This window comes from Nomascus leucogenys, chromosome 4, assembly GCF_006542625.1.
Source record: "Nomascus leucogenys isolate Asia chromosome 4, Asia_NLE_v1, whole genome shotgun sequence".
In the NCBI taxonomy this organism is placed as follows: domain Eukaryota; kingdom Metazoa; phylum Chordata; class Mammalia; order Primates; family Hylobatidae; genus Nomascus; species Nomascus leucogenys.
The window spans coordinates 122,145,616-122,168,912 of record NC_044384.1 but is presented as its reverse complement, the minus strand read 5'-3'; the positions used below and the strand labels follow the sequence as shown (position 1 = coordinate 122,168,912).

Below are 23,297 nucleotides of genomic sequence, written 5' to 3'. Positions count from 1 at the left end.
CATGCGTGAGCACTCGCAGCAAAACACAGCTGGCACATCTAATTTTAGCCTCGCCCGCCTTGAAAAGGGACCCTTTAAGGAAATATATTTTCTCTGAAACAATTTGTATTATAATGTAGCAGCTGATAGACATGACAGAATATTATCATTGGTGGGGAAAAAACTCTGCCAAGTAATTATGATTTTTGTTCTTTTTTTTAGATGATATCAGTAAAGTGATTAAAGCATCAGTGCATCAAAATAATCATAAAGAGAGAGACAATGGGAGAAACAGATTTTATTTGTAAAAAATCTGATAAACCTAAAGGGTCACTTCCTTTGATTTTTTTTTTTTTTTTTACAAAATGGATGTAATAAAAAAGTTATTATTTTTGATATATTCAGTTGATCAGACCAATCTGATGACATGTGACACTAATAGCAGTCCTGGAGTAGACCCTAAAATTTCTTCAATACTTAGCATCCACCAGGTTTTCCAGGTAGTAAAAGGTTAGTTTCTCAATCAGCTCTTGGATGTGTCTGGCTCTAGTGTGTTAACAGATTTTGAAAGCATCCGGGACTTACTTTTTTCCCCTTTAACCAGCAAGGTTAGTTCCCCTGCCTTTATTTCTTTTCCTTTCTCCTCCTTCCTTCTTTCGTCCTCTCTTCTCTCTCTTCTGTGTTTTGTTTAGCAGTGTGGCTTACCTTGGAACTTCACAAAAAGAGGAACAAAAAGCAGCTCTTGTGTAGGGTAGATGGAGGAGGGATAAGAAATAATCCACCGCCCTCATTTGAGTTCTTCAGGTTCAGTTCCAGCGGCAGCAGCGTTGCTGCAAAAATCGCTTGCTATTCGAGATAGCCAGCAGAGGGAATCGGAACTTTGCTTGCAGCAGGGGTTGAAGCAGCCTTTTTTTTTTTTTTTTTTTTTTTTTTTTTCTTGGAGGAAATACTGCAGCCTTCTGGACTGCGTACGCTGCTCCCTGGAGAGGCTCTCTCGGTTCCACCCACCGGCTGGAAGGAGGGGAAGTGAATGAAAGGACAGGACAAGCCCCGAACACCATGTCACTCTGGGAGGGAGACAGCAGCAACTAAGCTGTACAAGGTTTTGTTTTTTTTTTTTTCTTCCTTTTTTTTTCTTTTTTTTTTCTTTTTCCCCTTTCTTTTTCTTTCTTTTTTTTTCTTTTTCTTTCTTTCTTTCTCTTTCTCTCTCTTTTTTTCTTTTTCTTTAAGGTGGGGAAAGACAACCAGGAGACAGGAAGCTGATCTGCAAGGATTCGGAGTTGTGCTAAAAGGACTTTGATTTTTTTCCCCCTTTACGAACGCTGGCAATTGACATCACTACAGACAGCCTGGTTAGAGAACAAACTGCCTCATCCCAAGTGGACCCCGGCAGCTGGGGGAAGCCAGGCAAGATCTGGGAAGGCTGTGTGGGTGTTTTTTCTACAGATCTCACTCCTCGCCCTTTTTTTTTTTTTTCCCTTTGGTGTGTGTTTTTTGTTTTGTTTTGTTTTTTAAAAAAATTCTTGCTGTGTTGGAACTAGCGAGTGGTGGAGTCTCTGAAGCCTCATCAGTCACCGGGACTGTCAGGAATAGTGGTTTAAGAGGAAGCTCGGCCTGGGGCACTATACCCTGTCATCCAGTTCCCTGCCTCGGAGATAAAGATTCCAGCTACATGGGCAAACGCCTGGATCAGCCACAAATGTACCCCCAGTACACTTACTACTATCCTCATTATCTCCAAACCAAGGTATGGCTTGACCCACGGTCTGGCAATCAGCGTGGTATCGTTCTGCACTTGGGATGGGAAACAGACAGGCATGTGAATTATTAGTTAACCCCCACCCCCATCACTTCTTCCTGCTTCTTTGAAATTAGTGACATACCAATGGAGTTAATAAGGCAGAGGAAGACATAAGAAGAAAGCAGCAAACCCGGAATTGTAGCTTTCTCTTTAAGGAGAGATAATAGTTTCACTTGAGTTCAGTTCCTTTGTTGTTATTTGGCAGCATAAAAGGTCCTGATATCAGGAAAGCCTTTTGCAGATGGGCACGGTTTTTAGGAAGCAGATCACAACAGTGATTATCTAGGCACAAGAATATAATTTCAGGGGCTTTTCTGGTGAGCTGTTTTTTGTTTGTGGCTCTAAAAGGGTTTTTCCCACTGGATAGGATGTGCAAGGGTGGGGGTAACTCAAACTTTCAATCGCAGAGTATAGAATGAAAGAAGGGTGTGAGAAGGTATAGGGCTCCTACCAGAGTCTCTGAGAGTTTGTTTATTTTTATTTTTAATTTGCCTTGCATATTTTATTTTATATTGAGAATGATCAGCATGCTACAGACTGCTTTACAATAGATGTTCTTTACTTTTAGAAGATCTATTTTTCTGTGTATCTGCCATGAGGAGGCCTGAGTCTTGAAAAGGAATGAAATGTAACTGATCATAATTGGACTTGAATTGGTTAAATACTTTAGGCTTTATGTGTGTGTGTGCTCAAATGACCATTAGGGGCTCAGAGGCAAGCCCACGTAAGTAAGCAGTGGGCAGTACCTACCCTGAACTTTATCCTGCAGTTAAGACATGAAAGACTCTCAGGTGTGAAATCACTGCTCCAATTTGTCAATTAAATTGGACTTGATTGGGGGAAAACATGTTAGCTGTTAGCGGAGTGACCACCTCGAGAGTATGGGTGATATTATTTTGTATTGCATTAGCGTTAGCCAGACTCCACCGTCTCCTTAATAAATAAATATGCCGAGAGTGAACAAGGTGTGCCTGAATGATCTATGCTGTCACCAGGACTCGGTGATGTGATTAGGGTTTGGTAATTCATGCTTTGTTATCTGTCATTTATTTTGTCTCATCCAACAATGCCTATTTGTAAACCAGACTGGGAAGCAGACTTTCAGTATTATACGAAAAATTATTGCTTTATTTTTTTCTTTTTCAATTGCTTTATAATCCACCCTGCCCCTCCAAGGTCGACTCACACTGCTGTTTGCCTTTGTGAGTATTTAGTTTGTGCTGCTGATGCTTAAATAGACTAGCCCTCCTGCTCGGTGCCTTAAGTTTTAACTCTTTGGGGGTGTTAGGTTGAGAATGCTGCCTGCCATTCCTCAAGGAAATGGCAGAGCAAGGACAAGTTAAAAGGGGAAAATTTACAGTCATTTCTCATCCCTCAACAAAACAAAAACAATAAACTCAAAGGTTGCATGAAAAATATCAGACATTCCATCCCTTTTACTCATTTGGCTAAATTTTTCCAAGTGTTTCAAAAATTACACTTTGTTTCGGGTCCTTGTTTTCTGCTATGGTATATATTCAGAAAAGAAACTTTAGATTGAAATGAGTAACATAATTGTTTTTCTGTTTGAGACTTCTTTCAACCTATTACTAACAGGAAATAGTGAATGTTATGCACATTTTTTCAAAGACACAGGGTGCTGGATGAGCTATACTAGTAGAAAGTGTGTGTATGAGAGAGAGAAAGATGGGGGGGTAAAGAGAGAGAGTGGAATAGTGAGTGAGGGAAAAGAGAGGAGCCTGAAAACTAGGGAGATTGTAGATATCTGTTTTGGAGTTCTATGTAGTTTAGTGTTGTATAGACAGGCGGCATCTGGATCTTGTTACTCTCAAGCTAGCCAACACCATGAACTTCTGGAACATTTTTAAAGAAGTTAGATCCATTAGGCGTCCTATGTTGATATTTGGATAATCAGACCAGGATAGTAGGGAATATAAGATCAGCTACTTTGCCTATTATGGTAGTTCATATTGATTATTATGTTGTAAAATGTTGACAATGCTTTCAAGTTGTCCTATATTGTTATGGTGGCTCTGAAATGACAGACATTAATAGCATTCCTGGAAGCTGAAGATGAGAAAACGTGCCCTGTTTTGAAACTTGCATAGAGAGGAAATGAGATGAAGAGTCAGTGTGCAATCATATTTTAAAATGTGGGTACTGGGGACTTTCTGACAGGGTTAATACTATACAGTGAAGTACCATCATGTTTCAGTGTAATGGGAAAACAACTAGGTTATTTCCACATCACTTTTTGTTCCTTCTACACTTATACCTCAAAATATAATTTATAATCATTTTAAATGAAGTACATGCTGCTTATATTTATTTGGTAAGCCTGGGTGGAATTCATAAAATCCACTCTTTGTAGCCTTGGCTTGGAGTTATAATCCAATTTGAAATTCATAGCTATTTAAAATGATGCTGATATGTCAAGAATACTTATGTTTGATGAAAATAGATTCTGCGGTAGGTAAAAATCACATTCTGGTGGTAACATATCTTAAATTTTTCTCTTAATTGAGGTAGGTTTTCTTCCTGCCAATCCACAAGGGCTATTTACTATCATTGGTTTTTTGGGGAAAATCTTCACGGGATTTTAAGGATTGAAATGTTTATTACCACATTATTGCAGAAAATGCACACATGCTGAACTCTCTTTTTCTACTTGTGTAATGATAAATACCTCTGCTATTTTTTAATGATAAAACAAAATGAAAATGAGATTTAAGAAATAAATGCAGATGTTTCCATTCCCTGGAATACATAGTAAAGTTTTAGAAGAACTTGTGATGCTTCCCTGCCTTCTCTGCTCCTATTATTTTCCATTACATTGGAATGAATCTCTCAACTTTGTTTCTTTAAAAGTAACTGTTTATGCTCCTTCAAATAATTTTTGAAATCCTTAAAATGTTTTGTATTAGAAAAATATACATGTAAGTTAAGATGAAAACCCAGTGGTTGACTCATATCTATAATGTGTACCAATATTATCATCCTATGCTCCCTCTTTCACACCTCACATCTTTAAATAGTTGTCGTTTGTCAATTTTCTTTTTGATGAATTTTTTTCTTTTTTTTTTTTTTTTTTAACCAAAAGAAGCAATTTCAAGGAGGAACATTGCTTTGGTTAAGGAATAATGAAGAAATCTTAGTGATATGTTGTAATATTTAAATAAGAAGCAGCTGGATGAAAAAAAAGTTTATCAAGGCAAATTTGCTGTTTGGAAGGGACACCCAGAATAATCAGCAAGCTTTAGAGAAAGGGGGCTCAAAAAATAGTTCATTAGCTTAATGACAAAATACAAAATGTTTGATTAGTTGTAATCCAACATTTTTCAAGTATTTTATCACCCTTTCCAAAGAAAACCAACCTGTTGCTGTTGAATTATGAGCTCCCAGGTGAATTTCATTCTGAATTTTTGAGGTACTTGCCGGGGTGGGGTGGGGGTGGGGGTGGGGGTGGGGAGTAGGTGGGGGTGGACGGGGGTTCTTGAAAAAAAATTAGTCAAACTAGGTGAGCTAAAAAGAAGAAAACCTGGTTACAGCCTGGCGAATTGATTTTTTTTCCAGCTGAGAAATAGATATTTCTCTCACATATATTTGGAAAACTTTAGTCATCTTCATAAAACTTAAAAAGTCACCTAAGCACACACAGCGAGTTTCTCCTTTCTCCCTTTTCCACACCCTTACCAGTTCACTACGTTTCTACCAATCCAGTGCCCAGTTGCTAATGATGTTGCTCTCATATGAATTTACTGCATTGCCTTCTGGTTCCCCAGAAGGTCTTGAAGAAAGAGGTTCAGACTAGTGGACCCAAACAGAATTTCTTGGCTGGTGGTACTCAGATTGTGTTCAGAGCCTGGTGTGAAGAAGGGGCCAGGTGTAAGAAGTAATTAATCAACTGCACATTGATTTCAGGCTGAATATTCAACCATCTGCAGCCACCCGTCTCTAAAAGTCTAGCTGAAGCACAATTGATTGTGCCATAGAATGAGCAAACACTTGAAAACACAAGTAGGTGAAGGAAGAGAGGCTTCTACGGAGCAAAGGATATTCTTAAAGATGTGAATGTGCAGATCCTTCAAAAGCAAAACAAAACAACCCTGTAACACCTTCCTTACACATGAAAATGTAGAAAATCTTGCAGAGGGAGGGAATGAGTTTAGAATTTCCTTAGTACTTCCTGCCTCAGATTTGCATTGATATCCAGAGTTGGTAACTTGCCAGTTGTTTTAAAACAGCCTTGAAAACTCCAAAGTTCTGTTTTTCTTTGAAAGCCTGAAACATACAAAACTCGTTTTCTAAAATCTTCCAGCGATAGAATTTTTAGGTACAACTCCAAGTATTTTCTTTCGCTTCGGGGGGTAATATAATAGCATGAAACTATGGTAGCACGAAACTGTGATAAATCCTGTTTGTCTCACTTTAGACTGTATAGAATTTTTAATTGGTTTCAAATAAGAGGAAAATAGAAGGAAGGGGCCATCCTTGTTTCTTAGTTTTGTTTTGTTTTGTTTTTTTTCTTAACTCCCCCAAGCCTTCATTATCAGTGGGATTGGACACAATCCCAATGCATGTTTTGCTATTTTTTTCCATGATATAGACATTGTTTTCACAACACTAAGTTTGGTGCCTACTTAAAAGGAGTGGAAACGTAAAAAGTTCATCGTATTTTCTTTTCTCCAGAATGGATGCAAACTTAAGGAAAATATCATGTATGTTTAACAGCATCTTTCTAAAGCATTTTCCTTTCACTTTCTTTCAATTTGGAAAAAAAAAATAGCACAAAATTATAGCACAAAATTATTTCCATGAAGTAATAAAATGTATTTGAGGGCTGGGGGTAGGGATAATTTGCAGGGAGGGACACAATATAGAAGAGAGGATGCAAGTTCATTCCAGGTCTTTCTGGCTTCAGGAATTCTGGAAAGCTTCATTTTTGCACTAATATGATTTTACACAACCTTTTTGACATTATCAGTCTTTTGGCAGAGAGAGAGTTCAGTCACAATTATGCCCATGCCAAATTCTGAAATCAAACCAAAACAACAAAAAAAGTACTTTCTTTTAAAATAAAACTTTTTTAATGTCAAACTTTTTATTCAGAGTAAATGGTTGATGTTTATTCAAAATTGGCTTCAAGTACTACATTGAAATTGTTTTGTAACAGTCTCATAAGCCACAGCTGTATGTGATTAAATAGTGTAATATCAAAAGCATGTGAGAATAGACGTTTTTATGCTATAGCTATTGCACAGCAAGAGTGCAGATGGAACTGAAGGGAGACCAAAAGTGAAAATGTATTCATGTGGTGTAATACGTGTGTTGAGGATATGTGTTGCTATTTTTTGCAGTAGTGGGAAAATGTTGAACTATTTTGGATGTGCTTAGAAAATATCCTCTCGGAAAACGGAAACAGACATATAATACCATTTTTAAAATATGGAGTGGATCATGCCATTTAATTAGAGGACACATAGGTGCTGAATAGATCTGAAACCAATTCAAGTTGAAGGATGAAAATTATTCCCATTGAGTACGCATTCAAAAAGCAAAAGTGACTTTCTCATTTCTGTTTTGAAATTATAGTTTTTTTACTACTTTAATCTACAGAACTATTGTAAGAAAACCTTCGTCCCATTTATACCTAAAGAAAAGTATTAGGCAATAAGAATCAGCAACTTACAGATGGCAAAATAGGTGGCAGTATATTGCTTTTTAAAGATGCTTGGAAATATGATGCTATTCAGTGTTGTATAAATATTGCTCTTTTCTTACCAATGCTAAAAATTACAAAGATACACAAGGACATACAACTTTTGCTTCTATTTCTGTAACAGAGATGTTATCGTAAAGAGGTGTCTGGTTTTAATGAGGTGATTTAATACAGTGTTTTTGAAATAATATTTGTTAATAAAAATTAATAACCTCTAGCTTCCTAGAGATAATAAATCTATAGGATTAATCATACTAATCATCACCACTATTCATATGTGATTGTTTTCAGGGCCTCAAGAAAGCTTATAGAATTGGCTATTTTTAGATTTCAGATTTTAGACAAAAGTAACTTCGAAAAGAAAAAGAGAGTGGCAGACTGAGATGAGTTAAATTTTGCTTGGTTTTGTTTTTATTTTTTTTTCTTTTAAGTTGATATTGGCAGATAATCTGGTCTCATTCAAAATGTTTTGTTTTATCCATGTAGGTGTATTACTCAGGGAGTCTATATTATGTGGAATTATGAATAAAATTTTAATAATTCAAAACCAATTCTAATAAATTTCAAATTTCAAAAGTATAGATAATAAAAGAAAGATAATAGATCCTATCATTTTGTGGGGGAATTCTTTGATTTGTATGTCAATGCATTGGTTTCTAGGCTGGGTTCCTTCACTAGGATCCCTTCCATTGTGAGATAGCTGAGCCTGCTTTGGTATCTTAGTGGTATCTTCAGGTGACCTCGGTTTTGTGTCATTCATGAGTTTTTCTTTGGTTCCTGGATGCTTGCCACAGAGCAGATCAAATGCTGCTTTACTGGCTCTCTGGTGATTTGAAAAATTTAACTGTCTTCATCCTTTCACACATCTAAATGCAGTGCACTGAGAGAAACACGTCCATCACTTGGGAGTGGGTGGACAGCAGTTCCCAGGAGTGGAACAAAATGACAGACATTCTTTAATCATGATCTTTTCCAGCTTTATTGTGGTGGCTACAATTTTTCTTCTGAGTGGGTAAAATTAAGGTGTATCCAAAAACTTAATTGTGATTGTATGATGCTTTACTTTTCCTCATTTAACTTCCTCTCTACAGGTGGTGTAGAGCTAAATGGTTATGCATGTTTGCCTAAACCAGTTGAGGTAACAAAGGAGACTAGCATTGCCACATTAAAATACTGACAACTTTAGTTTCATGAGTGATTATAAGGAGTCAGTGTAAATATAACAATTAATGAAATATTATTTCGACAGAATCCGAAACCTACAAATCCGCAAAACCTACAATCTCTGAATCTCAGAATAGTAGCCTAGAAAACGTGGGAACTGAATACGGTGGTTACTACAGCTATACTGTAGTATTGTAGGAGGGAAGTAACTCCCCAAGCACATATAAACAAGAATATTATCTTTTCTACTTTTTCTTTTGAGACTCCCTTCTTGTTTTTCAAAAAGCCCCTGTTAGTTGAATTAATGAAAGCAAATGACATATGCTATTTTAAGTTATTATTTAAGCTTTGAAAAATCATACATTATTTTCATATAACTTAGTCCATAAGTTCCTATTATGCTTGCTTCTCTGAGTATATTTGGAGTGTAAAACAAGGAAGATAATCCTTTGGGAAAATTGGTTTCTATTCATATCAGTCTGTGTGTTCATTTATTCATTGGTGAAATGGGTGAAATAACCCTGACCTCAACAATATATTATAGTGGCCTCTGCTATGGAAGGTATGAAGTTGCTGAGCTGTTAAGAGAAGGGTGGTCCATAAATAAGTAGCAATGTTACCATTTCTGAAGCCCAACTGCATATTTTTACTTACTTTATTACAGACTCAGCTCTGGGGTGGGTAGCCTGTCTTTAACACAGAAAAGAGTTCAGGAGCTCCTCAAATGTGTAAAAGCCATTTCTATTTGCTGAAGCATAGCTCTTCACCACTTAATCATTGAAAATTATGTTGCAGAATATTTAGTGATGGGGGAATGTTTATAATACATCAAATGGTTAAAACAGTTAACCATGTTCCTAATATTGTAATAGCATAAAAAATCCAAATATAGACATATAAAAAGGCCTAAGGAAAATATATCAAATTCTCAAGGAAAATAAAAAGTAAACGGAACCCTGAATTTTGTTTCGTGAATGATAAATACAAAAGTGAGACTCGACTACATGCCCTATTAGTCAAGGGAACCCTAATAGTGCCCTTTCCTGTTGTGTGGAACGTAAGGTATAATAGGAGAAAAGCATATCTAACAATATTTTAAGTTTTAGGAGCTGATTTTTAAATTCGTTTTAGACTTAACTTTCCTATCATTATATTGTGAGGTTAAGAAATTGGTATATATTACATTCAATATGCTAGGTGCAAATGATCTTCTGGTCATCCCACTCTTAGCTGATAATTTTCAAGCTGAATATAGATGATGCATAGAATTTAATAAGGATTTTTTTAGAGACAGCTTATTGTTTTTTAATCCTGTGTACTACTACTTAGTCATTTTCACTGATTGATGACAGTTTAATGAAAAGTGAAATAGAAAACGATACTATCTGATTTTCTGGAGCTGGTTAAAATATATTGAAAGCTTTTCTTATGTATGTGAGTCATATCTGAAGCTATTGTTGACATCTGTAAATTCTCATGTTGCTTCTTTTAACACTTGTCAATCATATAAATGGTATTCTGACACCCAATATATAACTTAAAATTAAATAACTTAGAATTCAAGCAAATATATTTTTTAACTAGTTTTGAGTAGGTGAAGTATTTGAAGTATTTAAGAGACTTGGAATGATTTTGGTGACATTATTTGCTAATAACTCATCTCATCTCCATATTCATGTAAAATTTCAGAGATTGTTTTCTGGGATACTCAACAAATAAATATGTGACAGACCTATGGCCTTTAATTTCTTCTTGAAAGAAGAGAAAACCACATTTCATTTTCTTTGACTTGGTGGGAACTACCCTTGGAGGGTGGTGACAGTTCATGGATTAACCCTGGTATCCTGTCCATTGCCAATGTACACCAGTTCAGACTGCATCTCTAGAAATAAGAATATTGCATTTTCAGTCTAAGGTAGGTAGGGAATCCTAGAAATAATAAAATTCTTATGTCCTTTGCTCAATTTATTTCAAAAAATTAACCACTGCTTTTAAACTTTATTGTTTACCTGTTTAGAACAATTTGGCTTCATGTTAGCAATGGAAGTTTCTCTTTCTGACTCGTGTTTAACTTTGTTGTTGAGCTGGAAAAACACGAGAAAAGGCCAGTGGGAATAGATGAAAGAACATGGAGGAATTTCTCTTCAAGTTTTGCTATTTCCTGTAACAATAGACACTTTTTGAGGCCTCCGTTCCACATCCAAACACACATATTAAAGTGCACTAACATTCAACACCAAATTTAATTATTTCACAATAATATGTTGAAAAAGCTTTTATACTTTTGCTCCTGAAACTCTGTGTCCAAGTAAATTTAATTGATATGTATCTGTGAATTTGGAGACATCTTGCATACATGAATATTCTTGCAAAGTGAAAAAAACCTAATCTACAAATCTTTTTCAGGTACAAAGAGATTATTAGAAGACTAAGTGGAACAATGAATAAAGTTGACAATGTATTATGTTTTGTAGATATGCCTATAAATGTTAATTGATTTGGGTTTTGCAGTTTTTCTTTTCAGAGTTTGGAGGCAATGCATTTGTTTCCTTGCACCAGTGTTTTTGTGTATCTTTAAGACGGTCAGAGCATCTAAAAAGCTGGCCATTATCTTTCACTATTGTGGCCTTTTGGCACTCAAGATATCTCTGTATTTTAGTAATCCCAAATTTCCGGGGAGGGACATGTGGTAGAACAGCACAGTGTATTGGAAAATGTCATTAACATTCTTTGGCTAAAATATTTCAAAAGCAGACACATTGGATTGACCTTTGGCAGTGAGAGCAACTGGGAGTTCTGGATCTGGGTGCCAGGTTCACAGAATTTTTTATTGCGTAATTGGTGAAATTGTTTACTAGAGACAGAGTTTAAAAGTAACAGGTGTTTCCCTAGGGCATCCTCTTAGGGCAGTAGGCAACAGGCAAATCAATGGCACAATACTTATTCTATGGCATAATTTTTCTCAATTCTTCTTTCTCAAAATAGGGTCATAGGTTTTTTATATGTATTAAAACGGACATTTCTTCCTTTTCCCCAGTTCCCGTGGTTATTTACCTAGGATGATAACATCTCTTGGTGTCTAGAAGTCTCTCTCAGCCCTAGAGAATCTACGTGCCTTTTAAAGAACACATGTGTCTACAGGTATGCACACTGTAGCTAGACCCACCATCACTCTCACAAGTGGTTGGGAAACCTGAAGATACTGCTACTCCAGCCATAAGCCAAGTGTGATGGTTTCCTTCATTTTCATTCTTATCCCAGTGCTACAAGAAAATCAATATCCCAAGCCTAGACATAGCCATCTTCTCCAATCTTATTCAGGAAATAATTTTTTCTCTCTGTAGCCCCATATATATCCTCATACCTGAAAATTCACACCATCCCCCAATGCTGGAGGGCAAATTCTCTCATAATCACCCTATGTCTTGATTCTCTATCTAATTACTCAATTTTTCTTCCCAGCCCTCTAGACAGATCTCACTGAATTTCATCAGCAGATGCAATGAATCAGCCTTGATTGTCTCTCTTACACATAAAACAACAACATACACACGCACATACATTCTTGAAAACCTTAACGGTTATTTTAATGGTTCAGATTTTTTCTGAGGCTTTACGACCACAGAGAAATATGGAAGGGCAAAGTGGTCCTAAGAAGACACATTCCTGTTCTTCCCAGTTATAATTTATTTTATTTTATTTTACTTTGCTGCTAGTTGGTAGCACAAAGGGGTGAGTCTTAACCAAAATAGAAGTAACTACTATTTTTTTTACTTTCTTTCACAAATATTATAGTACCTTCTCATGATCTGAGATACATTGACAGTGTATTATACAAGGTAGCTATCTACTCTCTTTTTTATGTCATTCTTGATAGCATCTTTTGGAAATCTTATTGATTAATTCTAATTCATCCCAAATAATTTCATAATAGTCGTTTAAACTGTGAAGAGTCTGATGAGCCTCAAAGCTTTTAGTGATGAAGCTGTCAATAGCAGCGTAGTAAAAAAGAAAAAAAGATGACAGTTCTACAACTTTAACCAGTTATTTATAAGAAACATGAAGAAAGATAAAACAAAGAGAAGAAGAAAGAGAAAATGAACTAACGAGAAAGATTAAGGGTATCAGGGCTCAATGTACTTTTGAACATTTCTGGATTTTGACAACTTGTTTTCCTCTCCAAAGGCAACAGATAAGAGCTGTTTAGCAAGGAAAAGGTCATTTACAAACAGAAGAAACATGTTTGGGAAAAAACGTCAATGTAAATACATAATTTGATGTGGAGGAGTCCTGTAGTTGAGACTTTTGGTCTCTTAGGAAGAAAATTAATGCTTATGTAGACAATTAGTGCTTTATTTTGTTTTTGCACTTGTTACAGCACTCAGTAATAGCCAGCATTTGCTTTTGTTGTTTTGACTTACTCATCTCTAGTTCTCAGGGAGAACCTGTATAAAAGCCTTCTTGACTCTTTTGATTGGAAAGAGGGTGTTTTTCAGAAAGAGTCATTGGAATCAAGTTTTAATGTGTATTTTTGATTTTCTGTATATAACATATTCATACACGATCTGTATATGCTCACAAATACAACCAGGAGCAATGTTGTTGTTGTTCTGTGTGGAAAGAATCTCGTTCTGAGAAGGAAAAAGCAACATTAGTTGTGAAACCAGCAAAGCCGTATTGCCATGAGAACCACACAGTACCAATTGCTTATTAAACAAGAGTGACGTTTGAGGCCACTAATGTGCCTGAGGACCCAAGGAGCAGGTCAGTTGAGGGTGTGGGCGCAGTCATGCTTACTTACTCTGGGCTAACATAAGCCTTTGTTAGAGGGGAGGAGCCTGGTAAAAGAGTGTCTAGATTTCAACATGTCCTATAAAAGGCTAGCTGTTGTTATTATTCATGGTCCATCTTTTCTGCTAAATTCATTGTATGCATTTCTCCATCCTTGTTTTATTTAGGATGGCTGTCTGATGCAACCTTGCTTTAACATTGTGTCTTCTCCATCTCCCTGTCTTTCTCAGAGTGTCCTTCCTAGGGATAATTTTTTTTTTTTTTTTTTTTTTTTTTTTTTTTGGTGCAATCTCGGCTCACTGCAAGCTCCGCCTCCCGGGTTCCCACCATTCTCCTGCCTCAGCCTCTCCGAGTAGCTGGGACTACAGGCGCCCACCACCACGCCCAGCTAATTTTTTGTATTTTTAGTAGAGACGGGGTTTCACCGTGGTCTTGATCTCCTGACCTCGTGATCCACCCACCTCGGCCTCCGAAAGTGCTGGGATTACAAGCGTGAGGCACCGCGCCCAGCCTTCCTAGGGCTAATATTTTTATTTCTGTGTTGTAGCTTCTACTCCTGTAGCCCTTTCTTGCTTACCCTTTTTTCTTCTATTCTCAAGTTTTCTACTATGGATTTGCCTTCTTTGTCTCTCTGCCCTCTGATCCTTAAATTCTGCTTCCTTCTTTTTGTTCTCTCAGCTTTCAGTCTTTTCTTGTTTTTTAATTATAGCTTTTTATATATTTCTCTCTTTTTTTTAACAAGGTATAGTGGGATTGGGTTTTAATTTTATCTTTTTTTGCTTTGTTGTAAATTTATTTTTGGCTTTTCAAACATAACTGTACTCTTCCGGATCATATTTGTGTCAGAGTTAGTCTGTAAACAGTCGGAGAACTGGGACCACAGTTTTCATCTCTGAATGCCCTGCAATATATAGTATGGTGTATGATGCAGATTAAGGTCATAAGAAAAGGTTTTCAGAAGGTGTTAGTCTAACTTGTTTTGTGTGTCTTGTACATGGCTCCGTTGCTGAAGGCAATGCTTTTTTGAACCAGAGTTGCTTAATGTCATCTTCACCTCTGTGATGCTTTATGTCAAAAGACATCTTTTTTACATGTCCACATGGATGCAATCTCTTGGGGTCCTATCTTTTTCACATTAAGTACATGGGTCACTTGGCTAGTACCCTGAGGCTGTTGGCTTGAGTTGGGTTACATTCCTAACTAATGGGACAAACCATAAAACACAAGATGAGTTAAGTCAGAAACTGTAATAGAAAAAAAGAAAAAAAAAACATAGTACTGCATTACCAGTTGCTGGCAAGAAAGTCAATACACGTGCCAACTCAGTGAGGGGCAGAAGTGGATTTCAAAGACAGACTAAGTAGCCAGGATTTGGAACTGGGGGATGAAAGTAAGCAAGTATGTCAGGATTAAATGGTAGTGGTGGTGGTCTGGAGAAGACTGGAGAGGCAATTCCTCAGCGATTGCCAAGAATATCAGCCCTTATATGTGGCTTCCTTTTATGAGTTGGCAGAAAGTTGGACATATCAGGAAATTAACTTAGCTTGAAGAACTAGGAGATGGTCTGAGTTTTAGGCCCATCTTTTTGTCAATTTTGTTTATTCAAAATCCAGGGTCTTGACTCAAATAGTTCTTATAATAATATTGAACTGTTAACCACTTTTGGACTATAGTCCAAGAGTAACCAGCCATGCCGTATACCTATCCAAAGCAATACCCAGATGGGTTTTTTAACTCAGAATTTTGAAAAGACTTCAAGTATCAGGTAAAAATGACAAAATTCCCATTTTAGAAAGAAAACAAAACACAATTTCCCTATACAATTACCTACGTGGGTATAAAGACATATGTAAACTAATGCAAGATGATATTAGATGAAATTCTGATGTAAACTTCAAAGCTTCTCTAACTAAGGAATATCTGAAAATAATAACCCTGTTGTGGCTAAGAGTACAAACTGTGATTTTGGTTTGGACTCCTCTTGATTTTTCCAAGTTGTGCTGAATCTCCTATGTTTGTTCTGCAGTGTTTTCCCCATCATACTTTTTTTATTGCATTGAGGTCCTTATTCCCAATTGCAGAAAATTTTATATATATATATATATATGTTTCATGAAACTTTAGGGATTTTTTTATTTCAAAGTAATGCATACTTTGCATATCTAGGGAACTAATTCACGATACAGCAGGAAAATGTTAATAATCTCCCTCAATACACTACACAGGTCTTCAAGAGCTCTCTGAAATAACTAGTATTAATAGCAAGGTGTGTGTCTTTTATAGACTTCTATATGCTCTTGCAAATATGCAGTCTGACATATGTTATATGAGATCAAATTGAACAAGTTAACCACTTTTTCAATGACAAACTTAGATATTCTTACCAAGTTGTTAGATATTTCAGTTTTTTTATTGTCAGATTAATTGTTCCTATTTTATTTGTACCACGTTTTCAGCAAGTGTTGCCCATAGCTGGACATGCATTTTATTGCCATCATTTTGCCAATATGAATAATTCTAAAATATATATTCAAGGTACTTATATAAATACTAAAAATTAAATCTTTCATCTTCTAATTAAGTTTACTTCCTTTAAAACACTGAAAATTGCCTTGATGAGTTTCATATTACACAAGGATCAACATCTCTCCTTGGCCCAAAAATTCTGTGCCCTGCAAGGTTGTCCTGCCCCTCTGTGTTTTGATGACAGGGTTGTACTCTGCTTCCTTTGGTAAGAAGATGGACTTCCTGATTGAAGTACAAGCTGAAAGGGAACCCTCACATTTGGCAGAAACAGGAATATCTTCCTTCCTTTGTGACACTATCACAGATCCCAACAAGTGCTTGGGGTCAGCAATTCTACGATCTCATTACTTGTGGGCTGCTCTTGTGTGAAAGGTCAGTTTCCTTTGTCTGCCACCTTATATACAAAGTTAAAAGGGCAGCAGCAGTCAAGGACAATGTTAAGCAGCCCAACTCTTCCTAATAAATTTCAAAGCCCACTGAGATAGTTTTGTCCTAGAACACATATTTTTTTCCAAAGGCTTTGGGAATCAGAATTTTTATTTTTACATTATTATCTTGGGAATGTGTAAAATTGTATTTCTTAACAACCCTCAGGTGTTGAACTTGTTTGGTGCTACTTAATCAGTGTCAAGTAATGTCATGGTTCATCAATTGAGCTGGAAAAAGTGACTGGTAAATCTAATGAACCTAGGTTAAATCTGTTGTTATTTCTTTTTTCTCCCCTGTACTTGGTATGTTTCTCACTTTTAATTCAAATGTTAATATCAGAGCATGACAATAAAAAGAATAATACAAAAGTTAACCTATTTAAGATGTGATGCTGGGATGACACAGAAATATTTACTACCTAAAATATGTCTAGAAGATGGGAGATCATAAAGCCTCAACAGTTCCTTCTCCTAGAAGAAAAGTTAGACCAAGAATGTGTATTTCTGATAGTAGTTAATCCTCTTTACATAGTCATATTTCACAGAACTTAATCATATCTTTCCAAGTTTGATGGCCAAATCTCACTTGCTTTGGAAACTCGGAGTTTTTCCTTCCCAAGGACCTGAAAAGATGACCTTTTTTTTTTTTTTTTTTAAACATAAACACTTTAGTCAAATTAGCATTTTTTTTAAACTACTGGAAGACTCAGCATTTTTTAACCCACACTTAAAAATCATTAGTATATTATACTTAATATACATTTAGTGCAAGTAGAAACATTTTAACAAAGTCTGGAAAAGGAATTTAGTAATCAGAAACGAAAACAGTGTGGTTAGGTGAGAGGACTCTGAGTGTGCTAGTAGAATAATAGTTGTGGGAGGCCCAATTTTTGATTCTACAACTTGCTTTAATACCATTTCCCCAGAGTTTCTTTACTTTTTAATATTTCAGCTTCTTGTCACTTCTTCCCATTATAAGAATATTTAGTTATTTGGTAAAAATGTCTTGAGGATCAATATTAGACTAATAGTAATGTGTTTCAGTGTTCTGTGAAGAATGTCAATATATTAACATATTATGAAGGTGATAAAATGTAAATAAGGACCATTAACTCAAAGAGATTGTTATTAGTGATAATGGTAAGGAGAGGGCAATTGAAAAGCTTGGAATTGACTTGATACGTGAATATAATGGAGCACAAATCCTTAAGATGGCTCGGATCAATGCTATTCATTGAAACATTTCTTTGCACTTCCTTTATGCTTCCCCACATCCATCTCTGCAATCAGCTGGACTGAAATCATATAGAGATTTGCTCTCAGTATTTCTTATACTTCTTACATGAATTTTCTTTATTGTTATTTTGTTTTGAAAAGGAGTGCAAGTCTGTCTCAGCACTCTATTCAAAACTCACCGTATAGTCTGGGATGAATATATTGAAAAATTGTCTGGTTCTTACATTGCTATGTTTCACAATACTTGTACTTTCCTCATTTAAGTTTCCAGGATGCCTTTTGTCCCCTAGAGTAAATAAATTAGAGGGGAGAAAAGGTGTCATTTTCTTGCAGCCAGTTTACAGTGTGTCAGCCCTTGCCTCCCTAGAGTGAAATCTCATGTTTAAAAATGCAGTGAGTGAGGCCAGCACTGGCTCTGGGTGTGGTATTGGGTTTTAATTAGATAATTCTTCAGGCTATTCATTGGGAAATGAAGGAATGGGGTTTCGTTTTAGTTCTTTTCAGCTTAGCATTGAGCTTTCAAATATCCTTCAAACTTGCTCACATTTAGCATTGCTAAACTTTAATTTTACCGTTTTGTTAATCTTCCTTCAGTTACTATGATTGCCTTTACCAAGCTCTTCATGCTCAGAACCCAAGGGCAATCTCAAAGGTCTTCAAGCTATGTGATCCCCACCCCCTGCATGTGGTAGGTGTTTAATAAGTGTCAATCGACTGAATGATTTGTCCACATGAAAGTGGCTGTTCCACATCCTGAACTCGAATAATACTCACTGAGCAATATATTTTGGGCACTTAACCATTTTTGCCTTCCTTTTGGTATATCCTATTAGCTCTCAGAATGGAGAATCTTCCACTTCATCTTTCTTCTGCCCTCAGATCTTACAACAGTGCTAGCCAGTATCTATTGAATAAAGAGTATATGCTCTAATTCCCTACCCTAGACATCCTTTAATTGATTTTATAATCTTCAGGAAACTTAATAAAACCTACTTGATACTTATCTGTGCTTCCCTTATAGTTTGCTTTCTTCCTTTTTAATAATTCAAAATAATATTTCCCTTTCAATTATAAAGATACTAAAGCTAAGACAAAAATATTAAGGTCAAATTCTCCTCAAGGTGTTTGGCATTTTTTGTTTTCCGGGAAATATTTGGTTTCTTTTTGCTTACTCACATGTTTACTCTCAAGTCAACATTGACTCAATGTAAGACATTTATCTCAGTACATCTACCTTCTCCCACCCTTTTATGTACGTTTAGTCTCATGACGTTTTGTGAAAAGGGGAAATAAGATTTTTCAGTGTTTGTGCAATGTTGAGTTTTAAGATCTTCTAGTCCAGTACTGTATCTAGTCATTATGTATCCTATAGTTACTAACATTGAGTTTGGTACTTGGAATATTAGAACGTGAAATAAAATGCTGTATCAATCAATACATGTTTCTGGAGCTCTCCCTTAGGCCACCACTGCTTGGGAGTGGTTTGGACAAGACAGGAGTTATAACATGATTCTTGCCCCTCAGAAGTTGATAATTTATTTGAGAAAACAGAGAGGACTCATGAACAAAGGAGGGTAATCAAATGCTAAGTCATGTGACATTGACTTAAATTGAGGAGAAAGGGCAAGGACTGTTGGAGCAAGTAGACCCTTAAAGGGAGAAGACAGTCTTGGGCCACGTTTGAGGTGGACATATATTTGGGCATTTGGTATACTGCTTAAGTAAGAGCGGGAAGGGAAGGTATTCTTGCTAGAATAAAACTAGAAACATAACACAGGCACGAGATTGGAAATGAGAAGGGACAATATAATGACAAAACAGACTTAGATGAAACAATCCATCAGAGAGGCACAAGGTTAGAAAGTCAGAGCACAGCAATGACAGAAAGGCTTTAAGAGGGCAAATGAGAAAAAGTGAATAATGGTTTAATTTTGGGGTAGGGAGTGGTTTTGTAAGTTTCATTTGAAAGGCATAACCATGAATGAAAACAATGATAGATATTTAATTCTTTATTGTTTTAATGAAATGCCTACTTTTTGACTAAAGTAATATGATTGGCCCTCCACATCTGTGGGCTCCACCAACCGTGATTTCTACCAACTGTGGGTTCCATCAAGTGGGGGTAGAAATTATTTGAAAAAAAAAATTAAAAATAACAAAGCAATAGTAAAAATAATACAAATAAAAATATAGTATAGCAACTATTTACATAGCATTTACACTGCTTTAGGTATTATAAGTAACCTAGAGATAATTTAAATTATATGGGAGGATGTGCATAAGTTATATACAAACACTACACCATGATATATAAGGAACCTAAGCATCTGCAAATTTTAGTATGGGGGTGGGGGTGCCTGGAATCAATCCCCCATGGATAATGAGGGACAACTGTATTTACAAATCTTCGTATAGCAAAAAACCTACTGCAATGAAACATAAAAAGCTAACAAATAGTCTTTTAAAAAAAAAGGCCTGCAGTATATATGACAAAAGTTTAATACCCTAGATATAAAATTTGCTTGTACGACTCAATAGGAAAAAAAGGGAGAAAACATTCTAATAATAAAAGACACAAAAAAGCATAAATGAAGAAACAGAAATAGCTACCAAGCACTCACAAATATATGTCACTAATAATCAAAGAAATGATAACTACGAGGGAGATACTATTTTCGCCTACTTGGTTTTTAAAGAGTTAAACATTTCCTAACAACCAGAGTAGACTGAGATGTAGGAAGACAGTCACTTTCACTCATTGTTCATCCTTAGGGGAATATTACTGAATAGGTGAATTTTGGATCTTTATTTCAGAGATAATGTATCAAAAGCTTTAAAAACATACATGCCCTGTTATGTAGCAAAACCAATTCTAGAAATTTTTGAAAAGAGATTAAAGTATATATCTACAAAGATGCTTATTGTCGCACTGCTTTTAGCAGAGATTATAAGCAATCTAAATGTCCATCGATAAGGGAATAGATTAAATGAATGATGTTTTATCTTTACAAAGAACCACTATGCAGCCATGAAATCAATGAATATGGATATAATGACTGAGGAAAATATCATACTGTTAGAATTTAAAATGTTACAAAGCAATTTTATAATATGATTCCAAATCTTTCTTTCAAATCTGTGTATGTGTGTACATGTTTATGTTTGTATCTGTATTTATTTGTTCCTATAAAAAATACAGGAAAAGTTTTGTGTGAGTTTTGGAGTTGCAGGCATTGTTAAATGCTTTTGAATATGCATTGATTATCACTGCAAATAATTAATATTGAAAATTAAGTTGTTTCCAAAAAATGATAATAAGAAATTAAGAAGAAACCAAGCAAAGAAGTAAGGATCCTGATGCAATTCGTAGAAGGAAGCCATTGCAAGTTGGTTAGTAGAGAGAGAAAGTGCTTTGATTGGAAGGAAGCCATTGCAAGTTGGTTAGTAGAGAGAGAAAGTGCTTTGATTGATTGCTAGTATTTTACAAAAGGCAATGAAACAGAAAGTTAACATTTAGGAAATCAAGGTAACCCTGAGTAAGTATAGATAGGGAAGCACAAAACATGTGGGACGAGAGAAAGGCCAAAAGGTGGTAGATGATATGAAGATTGGAAAGATGGAGTCTGTGATGACTCTAAAAATAAAGATATAATCCAAGTTTAAATATATTAATTATATAACAATGAGGTATCCAGATGAAGATGTGCTCTAGACAAACAGAAAACTGAAGCATAACCTAAATCCAATGCTAAAAAAGAGACTTAAGTTTTGTCACCATGGAGGTGACATTTGCAGTTATAAGTATGAACAAGATTACCAAAAGTGAGGATATCAAGCTACAATTATAGAGAGTGATAATTTATTGGAAAAGTCTAACAAGAGAGCTTTATTCTTCTTCTATTCTATCTGTGCTATGCTTTACTTATGGTTTAAGATTGTCTTCAACATCATGAGGATTATATTAAGAAAACAATTAGTAACTAACAAGAGTATTTGAGTGAAAAGTCTCAAAGTTTAGAAAACTTGTTTAGCAGAAATTTAACCCCTCTTAACATCTAAAATGTTATTTTCCAGGTTTTAGTTTGATGCTTATATGCAGTTGGCCCCTGACATCCGCTTCCTATTTTGCTCTAATGACCCTTTAGTGTGGATCTACCCAGTTTTGAGGAGTTTTTGTCAGAAAGAATGAGACAATTGGGCATATTTTCTTTGTTTGCTCATTTGAATTACCTTTTTGTTTGTTTCTTTTTGTTTGCTCTTTTGAATGACCGACTGTTTTATCTGGGATTTGTTTCTGAAGTTGTATTTTAGGGCATTTGTTCTCAAACTTTAGCATGCATAAGAAGCCTCTGAAAGACTTGTTAAAACACTGATTTATGTTTCTTTCTTTTGGAAATTCTGACTCAGTAGGTTTGGGATGGGGCCTGAGAACTAGTTTGCGTGATCTCCTAAGAGATGCTGATGTTGTGGGTCCACAAACCAGAGGTGAAATTGCACTGTTGGAAGAAACATGATTTTGAAGCCCATTTTTATTTTCACGTAACCCTTTTTCACACAAAGACATATCCATCTCTATCACCAAGTACAATATTAAATTTTTTTTAAAAAAGTTTTTCTGAAGACAGTCTTACTCTGTTGCCTAGGCTGGAGTGCAGTGGTATGGTCATGGCTCATTGCAGCCTTGAGCTTCTAGATTCAAGTGATCTTCCTGCCTCAACCTCCTGAATAGCTGGGACTACAGGTGCATGCCACCACATTCATCCAATTTTTAAAAATTTTTTGTAGAGATGAATTATCACTATATTGTCCAAGCTGGGCCGTACCTCCTGGGCTCAAGCAACCCTCCCACCTCGGCCTCCCAAAGTGCTGGAATTACTGGCGTGAGCTATGGTGCCTGACCTGCTGAAATTTATCACTGGTGGTACTTTCTGACTATTGTTGTATACAAAATGGCCATTTACCTAGATTTTAACTTGCCCATAATTTAAATAATAAAAATTGTTGTTTATGTCTTACCCTACCTGGCTCTGGTGCCTTCAGACTTTCATCATGTGATTGGAAAGTAAATTTCAGGGAGAACAGAGTAGATTGCCTCTACAATCTTGGAAGAAAAAAATATGTATATAGTTTGTCTTCTGAGAGTTAAAATGAACTGATTTTATCAATAGATGCTAAAATAATATTTATCCAGGTATATATGAATATCTAACTTAATCAGTAATTTTAAAACATATCTAAAGGAAGACTACGCCATAGAAGGTACTGACAGTAAGATAGATGTGTGTTGCCCTGGCACAGGGAGAAGAAATTTGAATCCTAGAGTCCAAACTCCCTTGCCAATAGAGAGAAGTTCTCTGCTATGTGGCTGGGATGCATTATCACTTCTTAACCTGGTCTGGGGGAAAAAATGCTTCTGGCCTGTCTATTTTTTTATCTCTTAATTACATTTTATCAGCAAACTTCTTATGCTTTTATTTCTACAAAATGTGAATCTGTTGATCATAAAGGGATCTTTTATGTTGTGTATCGACAAATTAGTCTCCTGGGTTATACCTTAGTCTCATATGAATTAAGGTGACTCTGCCTCCCGGATTCTAATGATCTCAGTGTGTGCTAAAAAGTCTATTTCCTAAAGCCTCAGGGCTAGAGAACA

The 23,297-nt window shown here is 35.9% G+C and overlaps 1 protein-coding gene across 7 annotated transcripts in view; it reads left to right on the top strand.

Moving 5' to 3' along the window:
* RBMS3 (RNA binding motif single stranded interacting protein 3) overlaps nt 1-23,297 on the top strand; it is an 864,792-nt gene that overhangs the window by 98,867 nt on the left and 742,628 nt on the right. For 5 of the 7 annotated variants that reach the window (XM_030812232.1, XM_030812235.1, XM_030812230.1 and 2 more), the window contains exon 1: nt 820-1,726. The exons of the other annotated variants lie outside the window; for them this stretch is intronic. In XM_030812232.1, coding sequence (XP_030668092.1) covers nt 1,652-1,726 — 75 coding nt within the window. In that variant the 5' untranslated portion in view covers nt 820-1,651. Of the gene's footprint in view, nt 1-819; nt 1,727-23,297 lie in introns of those variants that run through there. 7 annotated transcript variants of the gene reach the window in all.